At 36.5% G+C, this 24,529-nt stretch overlaps 1 protein-coding gene across 2 annotated transcripts in view; it reads left to right on the forward strand.

Annotated features, from left to right (window-relative positions):
- GATA4 (GATA binding protein 4) overlaps positions 1-24,529 on the forward strand; it is a 60,460-nt gene that overhangs the window by 26,180 nt on the left and 9,751 nt on the right. Inside the window, exons 1-2 of one of the 2 annotated variants that reach the window (XM_069975819.1) lie at positions 9,497-9,567; positions 12,532-13,487. In XM_069975819.1, coding sequence (XP_069831920.1) covers positions 12,965-13,487 — 523 coding nt within the window. In that variant the 5' untranslated portion in view covers positions 9,497-9,567; positions 12,532-12,964. Of the gene's footprint in view, positions 1-9,496; positions 9,568-12,531; positions 13,488-24,529 lie in introns of those variants that run through there. The other variant, XM_069975820.1, reaches the window with a different exon arrangement.

The following is a 24,529-nucleotide window of genomic DNA, read 5'->3' on the forward strand; positions in this document are numbered from 1 at the left end:
ACTCCCTGTACCTTCTGCAGAATATCAGTCTGTCCCTGATGTTTTTTCTGGAGAGAAGTGGCTTCTTTGCTGCCCTCCTTGAGACCAGGCCTTGCTCCAAGAGTCTCCGCCTCACAGTGCACAGTGCAGATGCACTCACACCTGCCTGCTGCCATTCCTGAGCAAGCTCTGCACTGCTGGTAGCCCGATCTCGCAGCTGAAACACTTTTATGAGACGATCCTGTCGCTTGCTGGTCTTTCTTGGGTGCCCTGAAGCCTATTTGGCAACAACAATGGAATCTCTCTCCTTGAAGTTCTTGATGATAGATTATTGACTGAGGTGCAATCTTTCTAGCTGCTATACTCTTCCCTGTTAGGCGATTTTTGTGCAGTGCAATGATGACTGCACGTGTTTCTTTAGAGATAACCATGGTTAACAGAAGAGAAACAATGATGCCAAGCACCAGCCTCCTTTTAAAGTGTCCAGTGGTGTCATTCTTACTTAATCATGACAGATTGATCTCCAGCCCTGTCCTCATCAACACCCACACCTGTGTTAATGGAGCAATCACTGAAACGATGTTAGCTGGTCCTTTTAAGGCAGGGCTGCAATGATGTTGAAATGTGTTTTGGGGGATAAAGTTCATTTTCTAGGCAAATATTGACTTTGCAAGTAATTGCTGTTAAGCTGATCACTATAACATTCTGGAGTATATGCAAATTGCCATTTTAAAAACAGAAGCAGTAGACTTTGTAAAGATTAATATTTGTATCATTTCAAACCTTTTGGCCATGACTGTAGATAGATAGATAGATAGATAGATAGAAGATAGATAGATAGAAGATAGATAATAGGAGATAGATAGATTGATGGATAGATAGATAGATAGATAGATAGATAGATAGATAGATAGATAGATAGATAGGAGATAGATAGATAGATAGATAGATAGATAGATAGATAGATAGATAGGAGATAGATAGGAGATAGATATATAGATAGATAGATAGATAGATAGATAGATAGATAGGAGATAGATAGATAGATAGATAGATAGATAGATAGATAGATAGATAGATAGATAGGAGATAGATAGATAGATAGATAGATAGATAGATAGATAGGAGATAGATAGGAGATAGATATATAGATAGATAGATAGATAGATAGATAGATAGATAGATAGATAGATAGATAGATAATAGATAGGAGATAGATAGATTGATGGATAGATAGATAGATAGATAGATAGATAGATAGATAGATAGATGATAGATAGATAGATAGATAGATAGATAGATAGATAGATAGATAGGAGATAGATAGATAGATAGAAAGGAGATAGATAGATAGATAGATAGATAGATAGATAGATAGGAGATAGATAGATAGATAGATAGATAGATAGATAGATAGATAGGAGATAGATAGGAGATAGATATATAGATAGATAGATAGATAGATAGATAGATAGATAGATAGATAAATAGATATTCTTTAGTATAATCAGCAGCACATCACAAGGACTCAGGGTGCCAGATGTATCCTCCAACCACGAGGTGCATATATATGTAAAGTATTCCACCGGCACTCCAGATTAGGTGAAAAAAAAAACTTTGATTTATTCAGTGAGTATACAGCACAGCAAGCATAATCAGTCGGCAACGTTTCTGTGACCTCTCGCCACCATTTCCAAGCCTGAAAATGGTGGCGAGAGGCCACAGAAACGTTGCCGACTGATTATGCTTGCTGTGCTGTATACTCACTGAATAAATCAAAGGTTTTTTTTTCACCTAATCTGGAGTGCCGGTGGAATACTTTACATAGATAGATAGATAGATAGATAGATTATATATCATAGTGTATTATACATTATAGTGTGTGTATACAGTATATTATATATTATAGTGTGTGTATACAGTATACTATATATAATAGTGTGTGTGTGTGTGTGTGTGTGTGTGTGTGTGTGTGTGTGTGTGTGTTTGTGTGTATACAGTATACTTTTATTGTGTGTGTGTATACAGTATATTATATATAATAGTGTGTGTGTGTGTGTATACAGTATATTATATATAATAGTGTGTGTGTGTGTATACAGTATATTATATATAATAGTGTGTGTGTGTGTGTGTGTGTATATACAGTATATTATATATAATAGTGTGTGTGTGTGTATACAGTATATTATATATAATAGTGTGTGTGTGTATACAGTATAGTATATATAATAGTGGGGGGGGGGTCTACTCTATTGGCCGGCTTTGTGCCATACAAAAAATCTAATATTCAGTGGCTGTAACATCTCTGATGTCCAGATGGCTTTATGTGTGACACACGCACACACACACACACATTAAGATATATAATATGCCTTATACACGAACACACGCGCGCACACACACACACACACACACACACACACTAAAGGCCCTATTCCATGAACAGATCTGACGACAGATTATCTGCCAAAGATTTGAAGCCAAACCCAGGAGTGGATTTGAAAAGAGGAGAAATCCCAGTCTTTACTTTATGACCTGATCCCTGATTATAGTCTGTTCCTGAGTTTGGCTTCAAATCTTTGGCAGATAATCTGTCGTCAGATCTGTTGGTGGAATAGGGCCTTTAGGCTATGTTCACACAACGTATATTTTTGTAAAATCATGGTAGTTGTTGCGCATTGAGTTGTGTTATGTGAGGTTGTGTGGGATGTGATGACCGGGGGTCAGTAATGACAGTCTGGGCTGCAGTGCAGGGTCTGCTGTCAGGGGTCTTCCCTGCCTGTTGTCTCTTTCCTGAGTCCAGAGCAGTCTCAGTCTGCAGCAGAGCTGTCACTTCAGCGCCTGAGAGTCTGATAGATACTACAGGAAGCCCCCAACCATGTCCCAGACCCCTCCCCACCATCACCCAGAGCCCCCCCCCCCCCCCCCCCTCCAGTCACCACACACCTCATTAATACCCCTGAAATGATAGTGCACACCATGGTGTATACACAGCTCTGTGCCTATGTATTGTATGATAGTACACACCATGGTGTATACACAGCTCTGTGCCTATGTATTGTATGATAGTACACACCATGGTGTATACACAGCTCTGTGCCTATGTATTGTATGATAGTACACACTATGGTGTATACACAGCTCTGTGCCTATGTATTGTATATATGATAGCACACCATGGTGTATACACAGCTCTGTGTCTATGTATTGTATGATATGATAGTACACACCATGGTGTATACACAGCTCTGTGCCTATGTATTGTATGATAGTACACACCATTGGCTATATACAGCTCTGTGCCTATGTATTGTATGATAGTACACACCATTGGCTCTATACAGCTCTGTGTCTATGTATTGTATGATAGTACACACCATTGGCTATATACACCTCTGTGTCTATGTATTGTATAATAGTACACACCATTGGCTATATACACCTCTGTGTCTATGTATTGTATGATAGTACACACCATTGGCTATATACAGCTCTGTGCCTATGTATTGTATGATAGTACACACCATTGGCTATATACAGCTCTGTGTCTATGTATTGTATGATAGTACACACCATTGGCTATATACAGCTCTGTGCCTATGTATTGTATGATAGTACACACCATTGGCTATATACAGCTCTGTGTCTATGTATTGTATGATGGTACACACCATTGGCTATATACAGCTCTGTGTCTATGTATTGTATGATAGTACACACCATTGGCTATATACACCTCTGTGTCTATGTATTGTATAAAAGTACACACCATTGGCTATATACACCTCTGTGTCTATGTATTGTATGATAGTACACACCATTGGCTATATACAGCTCTGTGCCTATGTATTGTATGATAGTACACACCATTGGCTATATACACCTCTGTGCCTATGTATTGTATAATAGTACACACCATTGGCTATATACAGCTCTGTGCCTATGTATTGTATGATAGTACACACCATTGGCTATATACACCTCTGTGCCTATGTATTGTATAATAGTACACACCATTGGCTATATACAGCTCTGTGCCTATGTATTGTATGATAGTACACACCATTGGCTATATACAGCTCTGTGCCTATGTATTGTATGACATATCATGAAGTGTTCAACAAGAACCAATCCCCCCATATAGATTCTATAGGCTTTAACACACAAATACCGTATATTTATTCATTTATTTATTTCAAGAATCCATCATCCCAGCTGATCATATAGAACTGGGGCCCAAGACGTAACAATTCATGTACTGGATTAACTATAGAGAATACAATATATTCAGGAATAGTTTCATATAATAGTCTATTATTACAATTCATGATTTACAATATATATATATATATATATATATATATATATATATATTTATATTTGAAATTCTAATTTATTATCTGTGCTTGTTCATTTTTAGAAGTTTGTTCATTTAATATATATGTATTTATTTATTCCTTAATGAATGTATTTATTTATTCATATATTCATTTATTTACTGATTCATTCATTTAATTATTTATTGATTTATGCATTCATTAAATGATTTATTAATTAATTTACGTAATTATAAAACTTCCTTTACAAATGTTTTTACTCATTGAAATTGTATAAATATTTATTTTTCCAGACACTTTGAGGTTAGTTTTCTACACATAACTCTATATATATTTATATTTTAGGAAATATATACCTTTGTATCTACAAAAGAAAACTAGCTATAAAATAAATTTAAAAAAAATGATATAATTATTCTAATAGTTATAATGATATAAATATAGTATTACTTCATCATCAATAGTATGTATTAATATAATGCTATATGACGATGTTATTATTAATATATATATATATATATATATATATATATATATATATATATATATATATATTATTATTGTTGTTGTTGTTATTATATTGTTATTTATTTATTGATGTATTTATCTTATTAGCATTCCCTATTCTTTCTCACTAGGATTTCTCGGACAAACAGCACACATGTGAGGTAGAGGCCTGCAGATAGAGAAATACATAGAACAAAGCTGGAGAATCTTCTTCTTCTTCACCCTGTAGTGTATATGTCTCCTGCCAGGTGTCCCTCAGAAATCCACAGAACCCCCAATACCCAGTAATACCATCTGACTGTCATCCCATGCATCCCTATATACGATCCCGGAAGGATTAAACCTACATTCACACACACATGCAGTTCTTCTCTCCCATGATAGTGCGATAGTTGTTATTATTATAAATGAGGATTCTATTACAGATCAGGTAACGAATCCCTTATATTCATCGTCCTGGTGAGTAACTAATGATCAGAAGAGTATGTGTGATAGGGATTATACCCTAAGTGCGATTATTGTCAGTGTGATCACATCCTAAAGAAAACTACTCCCATCATTGTGGTGGGATCACCTGATAATTGATTAGATTACAGTATCTGTCTGGGGCTTGTGGTGCTACAGCTGGAGATGATATACAGTATATTCCAGTATACAAGTGCAGATTATATTTAGTATATTCCAGTATACAGCTCTGCAAATTATATACAGTATATTCCTGTATACAGCTCTGCAGAATATATACAGTATATTCCTGTATACAGCTCTGCAGATTATACACATTATATTCCTGTATACAGCTCTGCAGATTATACACATTATATTCCTGTATACAGCTCTGCAGAATGTATACAATATATTCCAGTATACAACTCTGCAGAATATATACGGTATATTCCTGTATACAGCTCTGTAGAAAATATATAATATATTCCAGTATACAGCTCTGCAGGTTATGTATACGGTATATTCCTGTATACAGCTCTGCAGGTTATATACAGTATATTCCTGTATACAGCTCTGCAGATTATACACATTATATTCCTGTATACAGCTCTGCAGAATATATACGGTATATTCCTGTATACAGCTCTGCAGATTATACACATTATATTCCTGTATACAGCTCTGCAGAATATATACGGTATATTCCTGTATACAGCTCTGCAGATTATACACATTATATTCCTGTATACAGCTCTGCAGAATATATACGGTATATTCCTGTATACAGCTCTGCAGATTATACACATTATATTCCTGTATACAGCTCTGCAGAATATATACGGTATATTCCTGTATACAGCTCTGCAGATTATACACATTATATTCCTGTATACAGCTCTGCAGAATATATACAATATATTCCAGTATACAACTCTGCAGAATATACGGTATATTCCTGTATACAGCTCTGTAGAAAATATATAATATATTATAGTATACAACTCTGCAGGTTATATATACGGTATATTCCTGTATACAGCTCTGCAGGTTATATACAGTATATTCCAGTATACAGCTCTGCAAATTATATACAGTATACCCTCCTGTATACAGCTCTGCAGAATATATACGGTATATTCCTGTATACAGCTCTGAAGGTTATATACAGTATATTCCTGTATACAGCTCTGAAGGTTATATACAGTATATTCCTGTATACAGCTCTGCAGGTTATATACAGTATATCCCTCCTGTATACAGCTCTGCACACACGGCTCTACAGGTCGCCGAAAATGCAGTCCTGTATACAGAGCTCTGCAGAGCGTATACACTATATACCTACAGCTCTGCAGCTGCCATGTATATTACTGTATACACATCTATTCATGTATCTCATCTCTCTCTATCTCTGCTACATATTATCTATCTTCTATCTATCTATTTATTTATTTATCTATTATCTATCTATCTCCTCTTTCTATCTATCTATCTATCTATCTATCTATCTATCTATCTATCTCCTATCTATCTTTCTATCTATCTATCTATCTATCTATCTCCTATCTATCTCCTACCTATCTATCTATCTCCTATCTATCTATCTATCTATCTATCTCCTATCTATCTATCTCCTATCTATCTTCTATCTATCTATTATCTATCTATCTCCTATCTATCTATCTATCTCCTATCTATCTATCTATCTATCTATCTATCTATCTATCTATCTATCTATCTATCTATCTCCTATCTATCTTCTATCTATCTATTATCTATCTATCTCCTATCTATCTATCTATCTATCTATCTATCTATCTATCTATCTATCTATCTCCTATCTATCTATCTATCTATCTATCTATCTCCTATCTATCTATCTATCTATCTATCTATCTATCTATCTATTTATTTATTTATCTATTATCTATCTATCTCCTCTTTCTATCTATCTATCTATCTATCTATCTATCTATCTCCTATCTATCTATGTATCTCCTATCTATCTTTCTATCTATCTATCTATCTATCTATCTATCTCCTATCTATCTCCTACCTATCTATCTATCTCCTATCTATCTATCTATCTATCTATCTATCTCCTATCTATCTATCTATCTATCTATCTATCTCCTATCTATCTATCTATCTCCTATCTATCTCCTACCTATCTATCTATCTCCTATCTATCTATCTATCTATCTATCTCCTATCTATCTATCTATCTCCTATCTATCTTCTATCTATCTATTATCTATCTATCTCCTATCTATCTATCTATCTATCTATCTATCTATCTATCTCCTATCTATCTATCTATCTATCTATCTTCTATCTATCTATCTATCTATCTATCTATCTATCTATTTATTTATTTATTTATTTATCTCCTATCTATCTATCTATATCATATCTATTTATTTATTTATCTATTATCTATCTATCTATCTATCTATCATCTATCTATCTATCTATCATCTATCTATTATCTATCTTTCTATCTATCTATCTATCTATCTATCTATGTCCTATCTATCTATCTATCTATCTATCTATCTATCTATTATCTATCTTTCTATCTATCTATCTCCTATCTATTTATCTATCTCCTATCTATCTATCTATCTCCTATCTATCTATCTATCTATCTATCTATCTATCTATCTATCTATCTCCTATCTATCTATCTATCTATCTATCTATCTATCATCTATCTATCTATCTATCTATCATCTATCTATTATCTATCTATCTATCTATCTATCTATTATCTATCTTTCTATCTATCTATCTATCTATCTCCTATCTATCTATCTATCTATCTATCTATCTATCTATCTATTTATTTATCTCCTATCTATCTATCTATCTATATCATATCTATTTATTTATTTATCTATCATCTATCTATCTATCTTTCTATCTATTTATCTATCTCCTATCTATCTATCTATCTCCTATCTATCTATCTATCTATCTCCTATCTATCTATCTATCTATCTCCTATCTATCTATCTATCTATCTATCTATTATCTATCTATCTATTATCTATTTATTTATTTATCTATTATCTATCTATCTATCTATCTATTATCTATCTTTCTATCTATCTATCTCCTATCTATTTATCTATCTATCTCCTATCTATCTATCTATCTATCTATCTATCTATCTATCTATCCATCTCCTATCTATCTAGTATCTATCTATCTATCTATCTATCTATCTATCTATCTCCTATCTATCTATCTATCTATCTATCTATCTATCTATCTCCTATCTATCTATCTATCTATCTATCTATCTATCTATCTATCTATCTATCTATCTATCTATCTATCCTATCTATCACCCTCCCTGCCCCCCTGTCAGGTGGGTGACCCCCTCTTCCTCCTGTGGGGAGAAGTAGCCTTGATCTATACCTGAAAACCTTATAACCTCCATTGCCCCCCAACCCCCAACCCCCTCTCCAGCCATTACTACTACTATCATCATCATCCTCTTCCTCATCATTGTAGGATAATGTACTGAGCTGGGAGATAATAGAGAGGCTGGGAGCTCAGGAGAGCGGCTGTCACCCTCATCACCCTCATCACCATCATCACCATCATCATCATCATCATCCCCCCCCCCCCCCTCCTGCTGCCCCATTATAAACTCCCATAAACAAAGATCTATTTGCCAAACGTCACATAAGTAGTGATCTCCTATATATATAATGGCTGTGGCAGTAATAAGTGAGTGACATCTCTATAAAGTCATTACATGAGGCAGGGGAGGGGGTAATGGCTTTATAATAGATGGCTTCCTTCAGGCGTGACAGCAACCCCTAACCTGGTGCAAAACTACAACTCCCAGCATGCCCTGACAGCCGAAGGCTGTCAGGGCATGCTGGGAGTTGTAGTTTTGCATCCACAGGTTGGGGGATCACTGCTCTGGAGTTACCTATTTGAGCTTAGACACATATTTGAGCTTAGATACCTATTTGAGCTTAGATACCTGTTTGAGCTTAGATACCTATTTGAGCTTAGATACATATTTGAGTTTCCAGTGCTGGAAGCTTTGGACTTTGGCTGCTGTGTTTTTTTTGCCCAGGACTGAAGCCTGGCGCCTGCTGATGGTGACACAGATAGAGGGACCCCACGTGATAGAGAGAAGCCAGAGAGAGTGCAGGAGACAGACAGGGAGAAGAGGGCCAGGCTTAGAGACAGTCCTCCCCCCTTCTGTGAGAGTGTGGAGTGTGGGGAGCCAGGAGCCATTGCTGCTGCTGCACTGGGAGCCTCCAGCTGTAAGAAGGTCGGTCATATGGGGGTATATGGGTACTACAGACAATTAGGAGACCCATAGGGGGTATATACATAGAGATCCAGTGCAGAAGGGGTTAAAAAGCAGAATTAGGTAAAATAGAATAATAGAATAATTATAACAATAAATTGCAGAAATTAAAGGAGAAGGGTAGAGTGAGTGTGCAAGTCACCCATATACTGTGCATAGAATTTCTATAGCACAGGAGAGGTGTAGTGGGCAGTGTACAGGCCTGCTGGGGGTTGTAGTAGTAGTAGTAGTAGTAGTAGTAGTAGTAGTAGTAGTACTAGTAGTAGTAGTAGTAGTAGTGTAATACCAATACATAGCCACCTCTGTCCCTCCACTATCTGCTCTTATCTGTCACCTAGAGAGGAGAGGGCTGGAGGGGGGCCCAGGGAAGAGCACTATGGGAATAATCTGAGATAACTCCTATCATACCCCCTCACTGTAACCTCGGCCAAGTGGAGTTTAATAGTCACCAGTGTCCTCTCCAAAACAGACAATTCACTGCACCTCTGGGTCAATGAGAAGGGAGTGTGAGCAGAGGGTGGGGGGAAGGGGGTCCTCAATATTAGAAGGAGTCACAATAGACTGTAGAATGGAGGTATTATTATTATTATTATTTTATTATTATTATTATTTGTATTATTATTATTTGTATTATTATTTGTATTATTATACTATTATTATCATAATTTATATTATCATCATCATTATTTATTATTGTTGTTTGTTATGTTGATGGTTTTTAATATATATATACTATATATATATATATATATATATATATATATATATATATATATATATATATACATACATATATATGATCAACACATAACATATCTATTACAAAATAACCAATATTGAAATAATATTACATTTTATCATTGGGAATAATGTGTAGTATTATGGGATGTTAATTATTATAAATTATTACATACACTACAATGTGTAGAGATAGGTATTTACAGCAGGTAACATATACTAGATAGTATTTAGTATAAGAAAGTAAAGTAACTGAAAAAGTAACTACAATAAATAACTGCATAATAATAATAATAATGATAATACATTCAGATTTCATTCATAGAGATAAATAATTGTAAAAATTTAAATAAGCAAATAATAAAAATAGAGGATTTTTTCTACTATAAACTTTTTGCTTTCCACCTGCTGTACAATCCACAGCTGAGGAGGAGCAGACTGGCGGCCATCACTGCAGTCCCCATGTATTATACAGCAGTGTATATAGGTGTAATGTGTTATAAGGTATAAACTCCACATATATGAGAGGTGCCCCCCTGGGATGAGGGGGAGAGAAGGGCAGAGGGGGGGATAGGACTGGACTATGGAGACGTCTTGTGGCTTCTGTTTCTTCTCAATGTAAAGACATCAGCAGCCTGCTCCATCACTGCCGCCTCCAATGTCCCATCTATATGTGTCATTCTGTAATGTCCTCAGTCTCCATCCCCCACCCAGGAGGAAATAAAGATATATCCTCTATCTATCTAATATATATATATATATATATATATATATATATATATATATATATATATATATATATATATTGAATTTAGGTAAATTGACTTTCTGTTTAGTTGTGAATATTTTCCATATCGTATAGTATATATCAGTTGTCTATTATTGTTGCAGTAGTTCTTCTATTTTTAACATTAGTAGTAATACAAAGACTGCTGATAATGTATCATTACATGTAGAATATATTGTTGTGTTACCTATGTACTATTTAGTAGTATTGCAGTCAATTAAAATACCGTATTTATCCTTTGTATTAATAATATTATTGTTTAGTACTAGAATGTATCCAGCGGTAAAGTAAAATAAATATCATGCTAAATGGCAGTAGTAACACTTCTCTATACAGTTATAATGCAGTTGTATAGGGAATACTGATGGTAGTAGTATAGTAATGGTATGTACACATGACTATACCATTACCATTAGTATTCCCTATACAACTGCATTATAACTGTATAGAGAAGTACTATTTATGATATTATTGTATTATTTAGCCCTGTATTGTAGTAGTTGTAGCATGTTATTGCTCGATTTTTATGATTATATCATTGTAGTATTGCAGAATATGTCTGAGTATTGTTATTCTTATTATATCCCTTTATGCTATTTTAATTTTTAACATTGTATTTTAGTAATAGCAGTAAGTGCGGTTATTGTTTTTATTATATTTCTTTATTTTATTTATCATTTTTTTTTCTATTACTTTATGACCATTTAGCACTTGTATTATGATTTATTTTTTACTAATAATCACGTTATTATTTTTTTATTACTGCGCATTTAGTAGTCATAGTAATTGTAGTATTATTTTGTGGTGTTTATTAGACTCCATTAAATTATTTTATTTAGTATCTTATCACCTTGTTATTACTATTAATCATATATATATATATATATATATATATATATATATATATATATATATATATATATGTAGAATGTATTTGGTGGTCATAGTTATAGTATTTTGTGTTGTTTATTAGACTCCATTATAATATTTTATTATCACCTCGTTATTTTGTGTTCTCATCCTGAATGTATTATACTTTACCTGTTGTACTTCTCTGTTTCTTTGGGGTTTAGCTGGGTCCCCTCATAATACCCACAGCCCATTGGGTGCGGTATTTCCACAACAGACAGCTTGGACCATGTGCAGACTGAGGCGCTATTGTCAGCTGACTCTATTTTCTCCCTAATTAATTTGATTATATTTGGGGTCTGATGTGATTTGTGTTTTGATGTGAAGGGGCAACATTAACAAAACAAAGGTCTAGGAGGAGGGGGGAGGGGACAGGTAGACTCCTAACAATGGTGTCTGTCACCTGCAGAGACCCCTGTCTAACCTCGTTATAACATCATGTGGTGGTCGTGTCCCCCCCGGCTCATTCTTTTCTCTTTTCTGCCTTGTAGGTGTGAGGTATAAATACCCTACAAGGGGAGGGGTCTCCTCACAAGAAACTTGGACACAGGAGATAGAGGATGAAGAGGATGGCTCTGCAAGGATGTGACCCTCTGCATTGCTGATTGGACTTATCTCTCAGGCCTGCAGTGGATCAGCAGCGATCAGGGGGATCCAGGCTCACCCATCTGGGATCAGGGGGATCCAGGCTCACCCATCTTGGATCAGGGGGGATCCAGGCTCATCCATCTTGGATCAGGGGGAATCCAGGCTCATCCTTCTTGGATCAGGGGGGATCCAGGCTCATCCTTCTTGGATCAGGGGGGATCCAGGCTCTTCCATCTTGGATCTGGGGGGATCCAGGCTCTTCCATCTTGGATCAGGGGGGATCCAGGCTCACCCATCTTGGAGAACATCTTTAGGAATTTGGAACTATCTTGAAGGATGTATCAAGGTCTTGCAATGGCTGCTAACCATGGACCCCCATCGTATGAAGGGGCTGGGGGCTTCATGCACAGTGCTGCTGCTACCTCTCCTGTCTACGTCCCGACTACCAGGGTGTCGTCCATGATCCCCAGCCTCCCCTACCTGCAGTCCAGCGCTCACACCCAGCAGGGGAGCCCGGTATCTGGGCACAATATGTGGGCACAGGCGGGGGCAGAGGGCTCAGCCTACAGCTCCAGCACCCCTCACCAGCCGGTGTCCCCCCGCTTTGCCTTCTCCTCCAGCCCCCCTATCAGTGCAGCCTCCTCCAGGGAAGTCCCCTACAGCAGCCCCCTTGCCATCACCAGCAATGGCAGAGAGCAGTACGGCCGGGGGCTGGGGGCCACCTACTCCAGCCCCTACCCGGCGGCTTATGTCACCCAGGACATGGGCGCTGCCTGGACTACTAACCCATTCGACAGCTCCATGCTGCACAACCTGCAGAACAGAGGGGGGCATGGGGCCCCAAGACACCCCAATATAGGTAAGAGACCACCCTACATGTAATATATATATATATATATATATATATATATATATATATATATATATATATATACTGCATTCAGCTGAGAGAATACGCAGGAATTATGTACATAACTCTATCTATCTATCTCCTATCTATCTATCTATCTATCTATCTATTATCTATCTATCTATCTATCTATCTATCTCCTATCTATCTATCTCCTATCTATCTATCTATCTATCTATCTCCTATCTATCTATCTCCTATCTATCTATCTATCTATCTATCTATCTCCTATCTATCTATCTATCTATCTATCTATCTATCTCCTATCTATCTCCTATCTATCTATCTATCAATCAATCTATCTATTATTATGCTTATTTATTATAATTGTAGAGAAATCAGACAATGTATGTATTGTCGGGAAAATTCCTATAATCGGTATTGTACACAAAAACATGAACAGTTGATCAATCTGATATTACATAGTCTGTAATATTACACTGTATATTGATGATTGAAATAATTATATATTTATTGATATATATACATTTTTTTCTCTATTATGTTATTTTCTTACTATTCTTACTAGTGCTTTCCCTTAAATATCGCACATATTCTCACTTGTGGAGCAGAACACTAAAGATTTGTTTTCTATATACTAAAGCAATTGCCCTATATCATTATTACTATTATTATTACCATCAGGCAGAATGTATACAGAGTAATGGATTTTTTTGTAATATTATGCACATAAGCGATCACAGATGAATTGATGGCATGACCATTTGATTAGAAGGAGGGCACACAATGCAGTTTACAGATCAGACGTGTAGATCATATTTTCTTCCTGTAATTCTGTATCAAGGATATGGTGTTACTCAGTGTATAGGTATGTGTGTACAATTATAAATTATACTAAAGAAGACCCCCACTTACCCAATTGTTAGATATATTCATTGCAACATTTTTACTGCTTAGTCTTTGAGCTATATATATATATATGTCTTTGAAAAAATAATAATAATAATAATAATATATATATATATATATATATATATATATATATATATATATATATATTGTTAGTTGGATAGATGTGCAATAGATAGGGTTAAAGGGGGTTATCCAGCGCTACAAAAACATGGCCACTTTCCACCTATTGTTGTCTCCAGTTTGGGTGGGGTTTTGAAACTCAGTTCCATTGAAGTAAATGGAGCTTAATTGCAAACTGCACCTGACAACAGTAGGGGGAAAAGTGGCCATGTTTTTGTAGTGCTGGATAACCCCTTTAATGGATAGATGGATAGAATATTGCCATACAGTCCATACATGGTACATAATAGTACTATACTTCTCTATCAAATGGCTCTATTTATAAATGCCACATCTATCTATCTATCTATCTATCTATCTATCTATCTATCTATCTATCTATCTATCTATCTATCTATCCCATCTCCTATTTCTCTCATATCTATCTATTATATATAATCTACCTCTCTCCTATCTATCTATCTATCTATCTATCTATCTATCTATCTATCTATCTATTATATAAATATCATCTATCTCTCTCCTATATATCTATCTATCTTTCTATCTCTCTCCTATCTATCTATCTCCTATCTATCTATCTATCTATCTATCTATCTATCTATCTATCTATCTATCTATCTATCTATCTATCTATCTTTCCATCCATCCATCCATCCATCCATCCATCCATCTATCTATCTCTCTCTCTCAATTTTCTATTATTTTTGGAACCAATAGCTTTAATATCACAGACATAATTGTTATGGTCAGATAGTTATTGGTAATATATGGCTACTGTGACACTGTGGTCACATATGGCAGCATAGGAATGGATGGGGCACAGGACGCCACAAGCTTCGTCTTTTGCACCTGATGTCTCATCTGTTTCCCCATAATCTGATATGTGGCACAGCGCTGTCCTCTCCCCACTCATTCTCCCAATCGGGACAGGTCAGAACACTAAGGGCCCTATTCCACGGGACGATTATCGTTCACATAATCGTTATTGATAAAGGATCCTAACGATTGTTATTGCGAAAGACCTGAAATCGTTCACCCATTTACATGGAACGATAATCGTTACTTATGATCGTTCTTGCGGTCGTCTTGTTGTCGCTATTGCGTTCGTCACTACTGTGAACGACCGAACGACATCTTATTCAATGCGAACGATTTGCGAACGAGCAACAATAAAAATAGGTCCAGGTCTTATTAAACGATCAACAATTTCTTGTTCGTTTGTTAGTCGTTAACTGCTATTCAAACGAACGATTATCGTTTAGATTCGAACGATTTAAGTATAATCTGAATGATAATCGTCCAGTGGAATAGGGCCCTCAGACTGATCAAAGCTTTTGACATGCCTCTATGATATGTCAAAAGTTTTTTGCAAGGACAAGATAAGATTTTATCCTAGTTTTCAAAACCTACTTTCTAATACTGAATTGTGAAGAACATTCTTAGGACTTAGGTATGCAGGAACTCTATGGCTTCTTTAGTATTGGGACCATATAGTCATTGTCCCCTAGAAGCTGAGAGTATCTCTGTATGCTCAGTGTGATGGAACAGGTTATGATAAATAATTCTAATCCTGTAATGCTTCATTTCCCCTGTGGTGGCGCTGTAGGAAAATCAAACACTTACTGGAAAGTTTCCCAATAAATTACAGCAAATGGTTTGGGGTCCTGGCACCAGGCAACAGCCCATTGTGTTGTAACTGGGGATCCTACTAACAAAAATGGGTTGTCACAGGACCATAATAATTATATCGCCTTTTATTTGTGCAGTGACTTCTGTTATAATCTATATATATATAATCATCGGCTTTGTCTCCAAGAAACCTGTAATACCTAGAAGTACCTGTAATGTAGGTTTAAATAATTAGAATAAAGGATAATCAAAAGTGTGAAAATCAGACAGTAGCAACAGCTCCACCTATCTGCTAGTGCGTGTAACTGTACTGTCCAGCATAAAATAACAAAAACAACCATAATAATAGTAATAATTATCTTTTTCTAACACATTGCCCAATTGCTCCTGGTACCAATAGAAAATGGCCTACCAGGTGTAATATCTCAAGGTACTGAATAAACTAGCACATGAGAGGTTTGTAAGGCCCATGCTATTCTTGTTTTTTTGTGTGTATGTGTGTGTGCGTATTTCCCATTTTTTTCATGAAATTTATTAACTGCTAGAATTTATTTTCCCATAAAACACACTTAAATTGCAGAGAAATTAAAAGGATACGTAAGGAATTATTGTGTTATCTTCTGTGAGCCCGAAACAGAAGGTCAAGGGTGGATTTTATGGCCTTTTCAATTGTCAGAATTAAAAAAATATATATTTGTTTAGGAGTTTATGGTCTTATCAAATGTCAGATTAAAACAAACCAGAAAATAAATAATATTTTATAGCTATTTTAAGCGTTTAGTATTTATAATCTTATATTAAATATGCGAGTATACATATTTTTTGTTTTTCTGTAGCCTTTTATCAGATTAAATAAATAGGATTTTATGGCCTTGTACACTATATATAATTTCTTTGTTTTTACAAATATTATTTCCTTTGTATCAAATGTTGAAATAAAAAAAAATAATAATAATGTTATGGCCTTATGATTTTTCCCCCCAAGATGTAATAACATAAGAAATGAAAAAATTTAACTATTTCTATAGATCTTATGAAATGTTATGAAAAAGAATTATGGCCTTATAAAATGTCAGATTTAAAAAAAACTATGATCTTATCAACTGTCACAAAAAAAATAATTCTAGTATTTTATGGCCATATTAATTCTCTAAAAAAAAAGAAATAATATATATATATATATATATATATATATATATATATATATATATATATATGTATATATATATATATATTTATATTTTCTCCCCCCCATGTATTTTACAATTATATAAATAATTTTATATTTATCAAATTTTTCAGTATTTCAGTGATTTTTTTTCTAGCCCTTCATGTGACACTCTCATTTGGGCATTAATGTAAGAGAAAAAGGGGCATGCTGGGAGTTGTAGTTTTGCGATAGGTGGAGAGCTAGTCTTGGGAGAGAACTTTTCTACGTTATATACATTAGGAGGTGACTTCTGTTAATAATGATACAATTTATATTACAAATTTATTTTTTTGTATTGTTTGGATTTGATTTATTTTGAAGATTTCTATAGTAATATTTTCCAAACTTAGATACTTTATATAAATATAAAATACTTGACTGAGAATATTGTGACCTGTAAAATCACAAGGCGACACCAGTTAGACTTGTCACTGGGTGACATGAGTTCAGGTCCATGTTTCACCCATGTGAACTAGAGTACTTAGGCTAATTACAGCAGCTGAATCATTGTTTTATGTTGGCAACTTGGGGATTAATGGGGTGTGAAAGTGGCTGGCTCTCCTACTATCAAAGGAGAAGAGACAATACGGGCTTGTTGTAACAACAAGTCTCCCCTGGCCTCTCTCAATCTCTTTCTTCTGCTTAAGGCCCATATAACAAGGGGCCGTCTCAGGTCATTTGGATAATTGTTGTGTATTGTTACAATCCACAAACAATGCCAGTTAAATCTAATTATGTTAATAGGGAGTCATTTACAAGAGAATGGATACTGTGCGGCGGCTCATGTAAGCGTCTGCTAAATCAACATCTGACTTTTAATGATGTTTATTATACAACTTGTAGTGATCTTCAAAGAGGGGGACGGTAATGAGGCCACATAGGTGCATTCAATGCTATCTCAATAAGTTATCATCTACGGGTGGTGGATCTGTTTGGGAATCCCCATTGCTCATATTCATGTTTTTTTCCCCGTAAATCAGTGATTAAAACGTTCACGTTTTCGGCATTTAAGGGCACTTGTATAGATAGTAACACACCGGTATGTTTGATCCTATAATAATACATTATCAGGTAGAGCTCTGCTTGTCTATAGTAAGCTTCAGATAGCATAATCAATAATAGTGCCCAAATGTCTTTAGGCTAGGTTCACACACAATAAAATAAAAGCTAAATACAAGCATAAAGGCCTTATTAGGGTATGTTCACAATGGATAAAACAGGCGGAATTCCGCCTGTCTCAGTGTCCCATAGCCTGTCTATGGGAGAGCACGCGCTCCTCCACAGCCGCCGCTCTCCGCTCAAAGAAGTGACATATCACTTTTTCGAGCGGAGAGCGGCGGCAGCACGCTCTCCCATAGGCGGGCAATGACACACTTATTACTAAGTGTGAACATACCCATACACAGAGTGATCATCTGACGAATTGGGCAGATATTATCCCGGAATAATAAAGACAACAATCAGCTGAGGAGTTAGCAATCCTTGGCTTGTAGGCTGATCGTTGTCTTGCCAACATGTTTAAAAAATCATTGGGCGCCAAAAAGGGGTATTCCAGGGTCGGTATATAGAAAATAATAAAGATGTTATGCTTACCTCTCTTGCTGTGTCTGTGGGTCCCCCTGCTGAGGCAGCCGGGGGGAGAATGGAGAGGTAAGTATAACATCTTTATTATTTTCTAAATACTTAGGCCCTATAAAGCAAGGGCTTAATTGCCCCTAATTTTGAGTATCCTTAAGGCCCTATTCCACCAACAGATCTGACGACAGATTATCTGCCAAAGATTTGAAGCCAAACCCAGGAACAGACTATAATCAGAGAACAGGTCATAAAGGAAAGACTGGATTTCTCCTCTTTTCAAATCCACTCCTGGGTTTGGCTTCAAATCTTTGACAGATAATCTGTTGTCAGATCTGTTGGTGGAATAGGGCCTTTAGTGTCCTAATAGGGGAAACCCCCTTAACAAATCCCTACAGATGAGAGACTCTTTTTTTTTTTTAATAGAGACTGGGGTTTAGCTAGTATGACATAATTAAGAAGGGCTCATTTGCATATTCATTTTCTATGGAACATTCCCTGTACCTTGTCCCATAAATGAGAACCAGTATCCCTTCTTGACCTTCTTTAATAAAATAAAAAAATGAAGCTATATTTTTAGAATAAACCAGAAAGAGGAGGATGGGTTAACTGCCCATCTACTAAACAGGGTAACAAGCATCAGGATATTTTTTTTTTTATTAAGTTGGCTATATACATTTAATTGAATTTGGATGAACTTTCCAATATGGAGGAATAAGCCAACCATGTAATATACATGGGGCCTCCTCTTCTTTATATGTCCTTGGTGTACCCATCTTTCCTTATGTATATAATACAATACTCAACCCTTCCTAACGCATAGAATAGGACTTTCACTGTTCTCATTCACACATTGCACCTGCAAAAATACTATAAATAGCCTCGGCTTAATGTGCTGACTCATATCATTTACTCCTAGTAATAAAGTCTTTGTGATATCATTTATTAGTTATGACAGAGAAGTGGAACTCTACAAATCTCATGGCACATAGTAATGAGCGTATGCACCTATAGTATGGAGGACTGTACATCCATATCGGGTATTAACAACACCCCCGCCATAAAAAAAAATCATTGATAATAACAGGAAACAACCTTGCTGGGAGTTCAGAATTTAGTAGCAAAGTGCACAGAACAAAAGTATCAATCATGCATTGTGTTCCCATAGAAACAGATATAAACCCGGAATATTAGAAGTCAGGGATTTCGTATTAAATGGAGAAGACGTTTTCTGTAAATGAAGTTAATGAAACTTTCTAATAACTTTTTTTTTATTTTTTTTTTTCTAGTTTCCCTCCTCCCGTTCAGACTTGCCAGTAAATCTGGTGTCTTTTCCAGGGGGGTGGGGGGTATGGTGGTATTGGTCAGGTCTGGTATCGCCAATAACACATATATTGGTGCGTGTAGATGGGGCGTCTTCAGGTTTTGTGCCTATGGCAGCAGCAGCTGTAAATACAGCTCTGACTACACACAACCTGAGCGGCCATGTTTTTTCCTATGCAGATATCAATGAAGTCCAGGCATAGTGGAAATTGTAGTATTTAAACAGCTGGAGGGCTGGAGGTTCCCCTTCCCTGTATAAAGTGTATATCTAGCTTTATTATTACTAATGCAAAACCTAATTTATAGATATTTGGGAAGATTTATCAAACATGGTGTAAAGTGAAACTGGCTCAGTTGCCCCTAGCAACCAATCAGATTCCACCTTTCATTTCTCACAGACTCTTTGGAAAATGAAAGGTGGAATCTGATTGGTTGCTGGGGGCGACTGAGCCAGTTTCATTTTACACCATGTTTGATAAATCTCCCCCATTGTATAGATTATTAATGATACCCCCAATGGGCTTTACATTAGTGTCAGTGCATACAGCTAATCCTGACGTCACCTGCACCCCTATTCGCTCCTATGTATAATCTGGCGCATCCTACCTCTAAGGCCGTTGTAATCGTCAGTGTTTCTAGGCAGGGAAGAGGTTATCTTCATACTTTGTCCGATCAATAGAAAACAGCAGTATTTCTCCCTGTGTATTTATTGGCCTGCAGCCGCCACATTCTCAGTGGATCGATGGCGACTCGTTGTGGGTTAATTATAATCGCTAAATAAACGCAAAAGTCTCAAAGTTCAGGTGGCTCTGAAACGTTTCAGAAAACTTCAGAGGGCACAGCCGGGGAAGCGGCTCTGATCGGCCCCGGGCAGGGGGAAGATGAACCCGATCTTCCCCTCCTCTTATCTGAGGCCCTGACTATCTAATAATGGAGGTCACTTCAGATAAAAGGTTCAACCAATTGATTCCCAAAGGCCTGAAGGGATATCGCTCTAATATCATCAGGTCTATCGCATCTTCTCATTGTTTTAGGAGAATTTACGTTGTTCGGCATAACTTTAATTGGCTTTTTGATAAACAATGGTGTTTAATAATACATTTATTGTATAGATAGGCAGAGAGATAGATTGGTATGAGATAGATAAAAGATAGATAGATAGATAGATAGATAGAAGATAGATAGATAGATAGATAGATAGATAGATAGATAATAGATAGGAGATAGATTGATAGATAGTAGATAGAAGATAGATAGATAGATAGATAGGAGAGAGATAGGAGATAGATAGATAGATAGATAGAAGATAGATAGATAGATAGATAGATAGATAGATAGATAGATAGGAGATAGATAGATAGATAGATAGATAGATAGATAGGAAATAGATAGATAGATTTTCCTTTGCATATGTGAATACGGTCCTAGAATCAGACTTGGATCTACTGGCACCCCTCACTACCTGGAGGTAGTGCTGCTTTCTGTATACCTTATTGTAGATAGATAGATAGATAGATAGATAGATAGATAGATAGAAGATAGATAGATAGATAATGGATAGATAGATAGATACATGATAAATAGATAGATAATAGATAGATAGATAAATAGGAGATAGATACGAGATAGATAGATAATAGATAGATAGATAGATAGGAGATAGATAGATATGGATTCTAGATGTATACAATCTTTTCTTGGTCCTGTGATGATATCCATGATTATCCCTGGGGTTGTAGACAGGACGTGTTACATAGATGACATAATGTGAGACGTTCTCTTGGTGGAGCAGTTAGTTGGTGTTATGTTACATCCAGCAGCTCGGAAGGATTTCCATATTTTCCTATCACTCCATGGCTGTCCACTTCTACTGTACCCAGGGGTAGAACTTTTCCACCACCAGTCTCTATTATGTCTCATTGTCCTTAATGCTCTAATACCCTATTATTACAGTATTATGGTGTTATTAGGCGCTGGACACAGGTAGCCCTGGTCAGTGGTGGTGGAGATGACGGAATGCTCCTCTCTGTGTGTGGGCACCTTACCTCTGTATACACTGTGATAAGGCAAACCATTATCTACCAGTCAGGGCACTAGGCGAGCATGATGGACGATGATGTAACCAGTCAAATCTCTATCACTTGAGAAGAACAGAAAACATAAATCCATGTTCCTTTACATGAAAGGCCGCCTAACATCATGACATATGTGCAGTAAACATTTTAGGAACCTGTCAAAATTGAAGATACCAGATAAAATGCCGTTGTCTCCACTTCTACCCATTGAAATTCCACCACATAGAACATTGCAGAAAGATGCTGGGTCTCTATCGTAATGTAGGAGGTTGAGGCGATGGGGAATATTGCAGCTGGTACTCTACACAAGACTGAGCAGTCATGGGACTATGTCTATAACCCACCAGATAGTATACTATAGAAAATGACTATGGCCAACATGGCATGAGATACCGTTAGCTGAAAGTAGCCTATCCAGCCTAACGCTGGCCAAACAATAGCTCTTGTTCAGCAGATAGCTCTGTGTACAGAGTATTCTGTATCTCGGATCGGCATGTGTGTATGTTAATGGGGAGAGGAAAGTAAGGCCTGCACCAACGATCCAGCAATCATTCATGAGGACCGCCCATATGACCCATCAGGTCTTGTGAAGATCCTTTTTCCTACCAATATTTGCCAAATTAACGTTGGCCAAGCATCTTCTATACATGAGCTGGCTGGCAGGACCTGCCGAACTGAAAGGGGTTGGCCATCGTATGCCTAAAGTGTATGATCTTAAGCTTTTAGGTGGACATACACCTTCTATAAATTCAAATTGTTGAGTTTTCTCTTCCCATGCACCGGAATGTTTGGTACGGGGAGGAGATGGATAAGCCACCGCCAGATATCTCTGGTGGCAGCTTATCTCTCTGTGAACAAAGGGTCCACGCCTATCTCCACTGACATCATCTGTGGATTGTCGGGAGACCCCATACACTGTATACTGATGGCTGAACCCGCCTGGAACCTTTAGGTATTAATATTCTCATAACTCTCACATACCTACTCTCCATATACAGTTCACCTTGAGGAATCATGGCCACCGTTGCCCTTCGGATTATGCACACTCATATTACGAGGCACCAGATAAGAAAGACACTAGGGGAAGTGGTTATCTAACGTCTCTGGTGGCAGGTTAGCTCCGAGAGTTTATCAGATAAACTTGTATGGCTCTCAATTAGTATTAGATTATGACAAGGAGACAGCAAGGACACATGAGACTCTGTATACGAGATATCTAGGAATTAGCTTTAATTTACAAAAATGAGATGTGTGGAAAGAAGTCGGAAATGAAATTAGGTTTTTCTGCAGCAGAGAAAGAACTTAAAGGTGGATAGACACCTGTCGGAGACAGCTATTCCCCTTGTCCTCCCCATATACATGCTTGGCTGGTTGAGATACATGTTCTGAGATTCTCATTGGGAAAAGGAGAATAAACCACTGACAGACACCTCTGGCTATCTCTTTTAAAAGCAAAAGGATCAGGTGTGGAAACTCAACAAGTGTAATCTTTCCTCCTACAATTCCAATGATCATAGTGACTGTAAGGGTCCTATTAGACGGAGCGATTTTTAACGATTAACGACTAACGACAAACGTTCACAAACGAGATTGTCTATCAATAACCTGAAATCATTCACCATATTACACAGAACGATGGTCGTTAGTTATGATCCTTACTACAATCGTTTTTGCGATCGTTACTATGATAGTTTATTCTTTCTGATCCCAGCAAAACAATGGACAATGTGCAATTACACTGAACAATTAGTGAAAAAATGCGTAACTTGAGCGAATGAATGTGAAATTGCAGCGAACGATTAACGATGATTTTAGGTTCAGATCTAAATCAACAATCAACGGCGTATGAACGATATGTCGATGGTTGCCTGCAATTACACAGAACGATTATCGTTTAAATTCGAACGATATAACGATTTTTTGCACGATTATCGTCCCGTGTAATAGGGCCCTAAACCCAAATTTTTTTCCATCACTCCTGACCGTTCACAGTGCACTTTAGGGGGCGATAATGAGCACAGGAAAAAGCTCTTCAAAGAGTCAGGAGAGTATAAAAAACTAAATTCTGTGATTAACAAATTGTGTTTTGCCTGCATGACATGTAGGTTTTCCCTTCTTGTTACTTTTTTCCCGTGACAGCTGCTATCAGTCAAGTAGATTTTTAATCAGTTTTAATCAGTTCT

The sequence above is a fragment of the Dendropsophus ebraccatus genome, chromosome 6 (genome assembly GCF_027789765.1).
Source record: "Dendropsophus ebraccatus isolate aDenEbr1 chromosome 6, aDenEbr1.pat, whole genome shotgun sequence".
In the NCBI taxonomy this organism is placed as follows: Eukaryota; Metazoa; Chordata; class Amphibia; order Anura; family Hylidae; genus Dendropsophus; species Dendropsophus ebraccatus.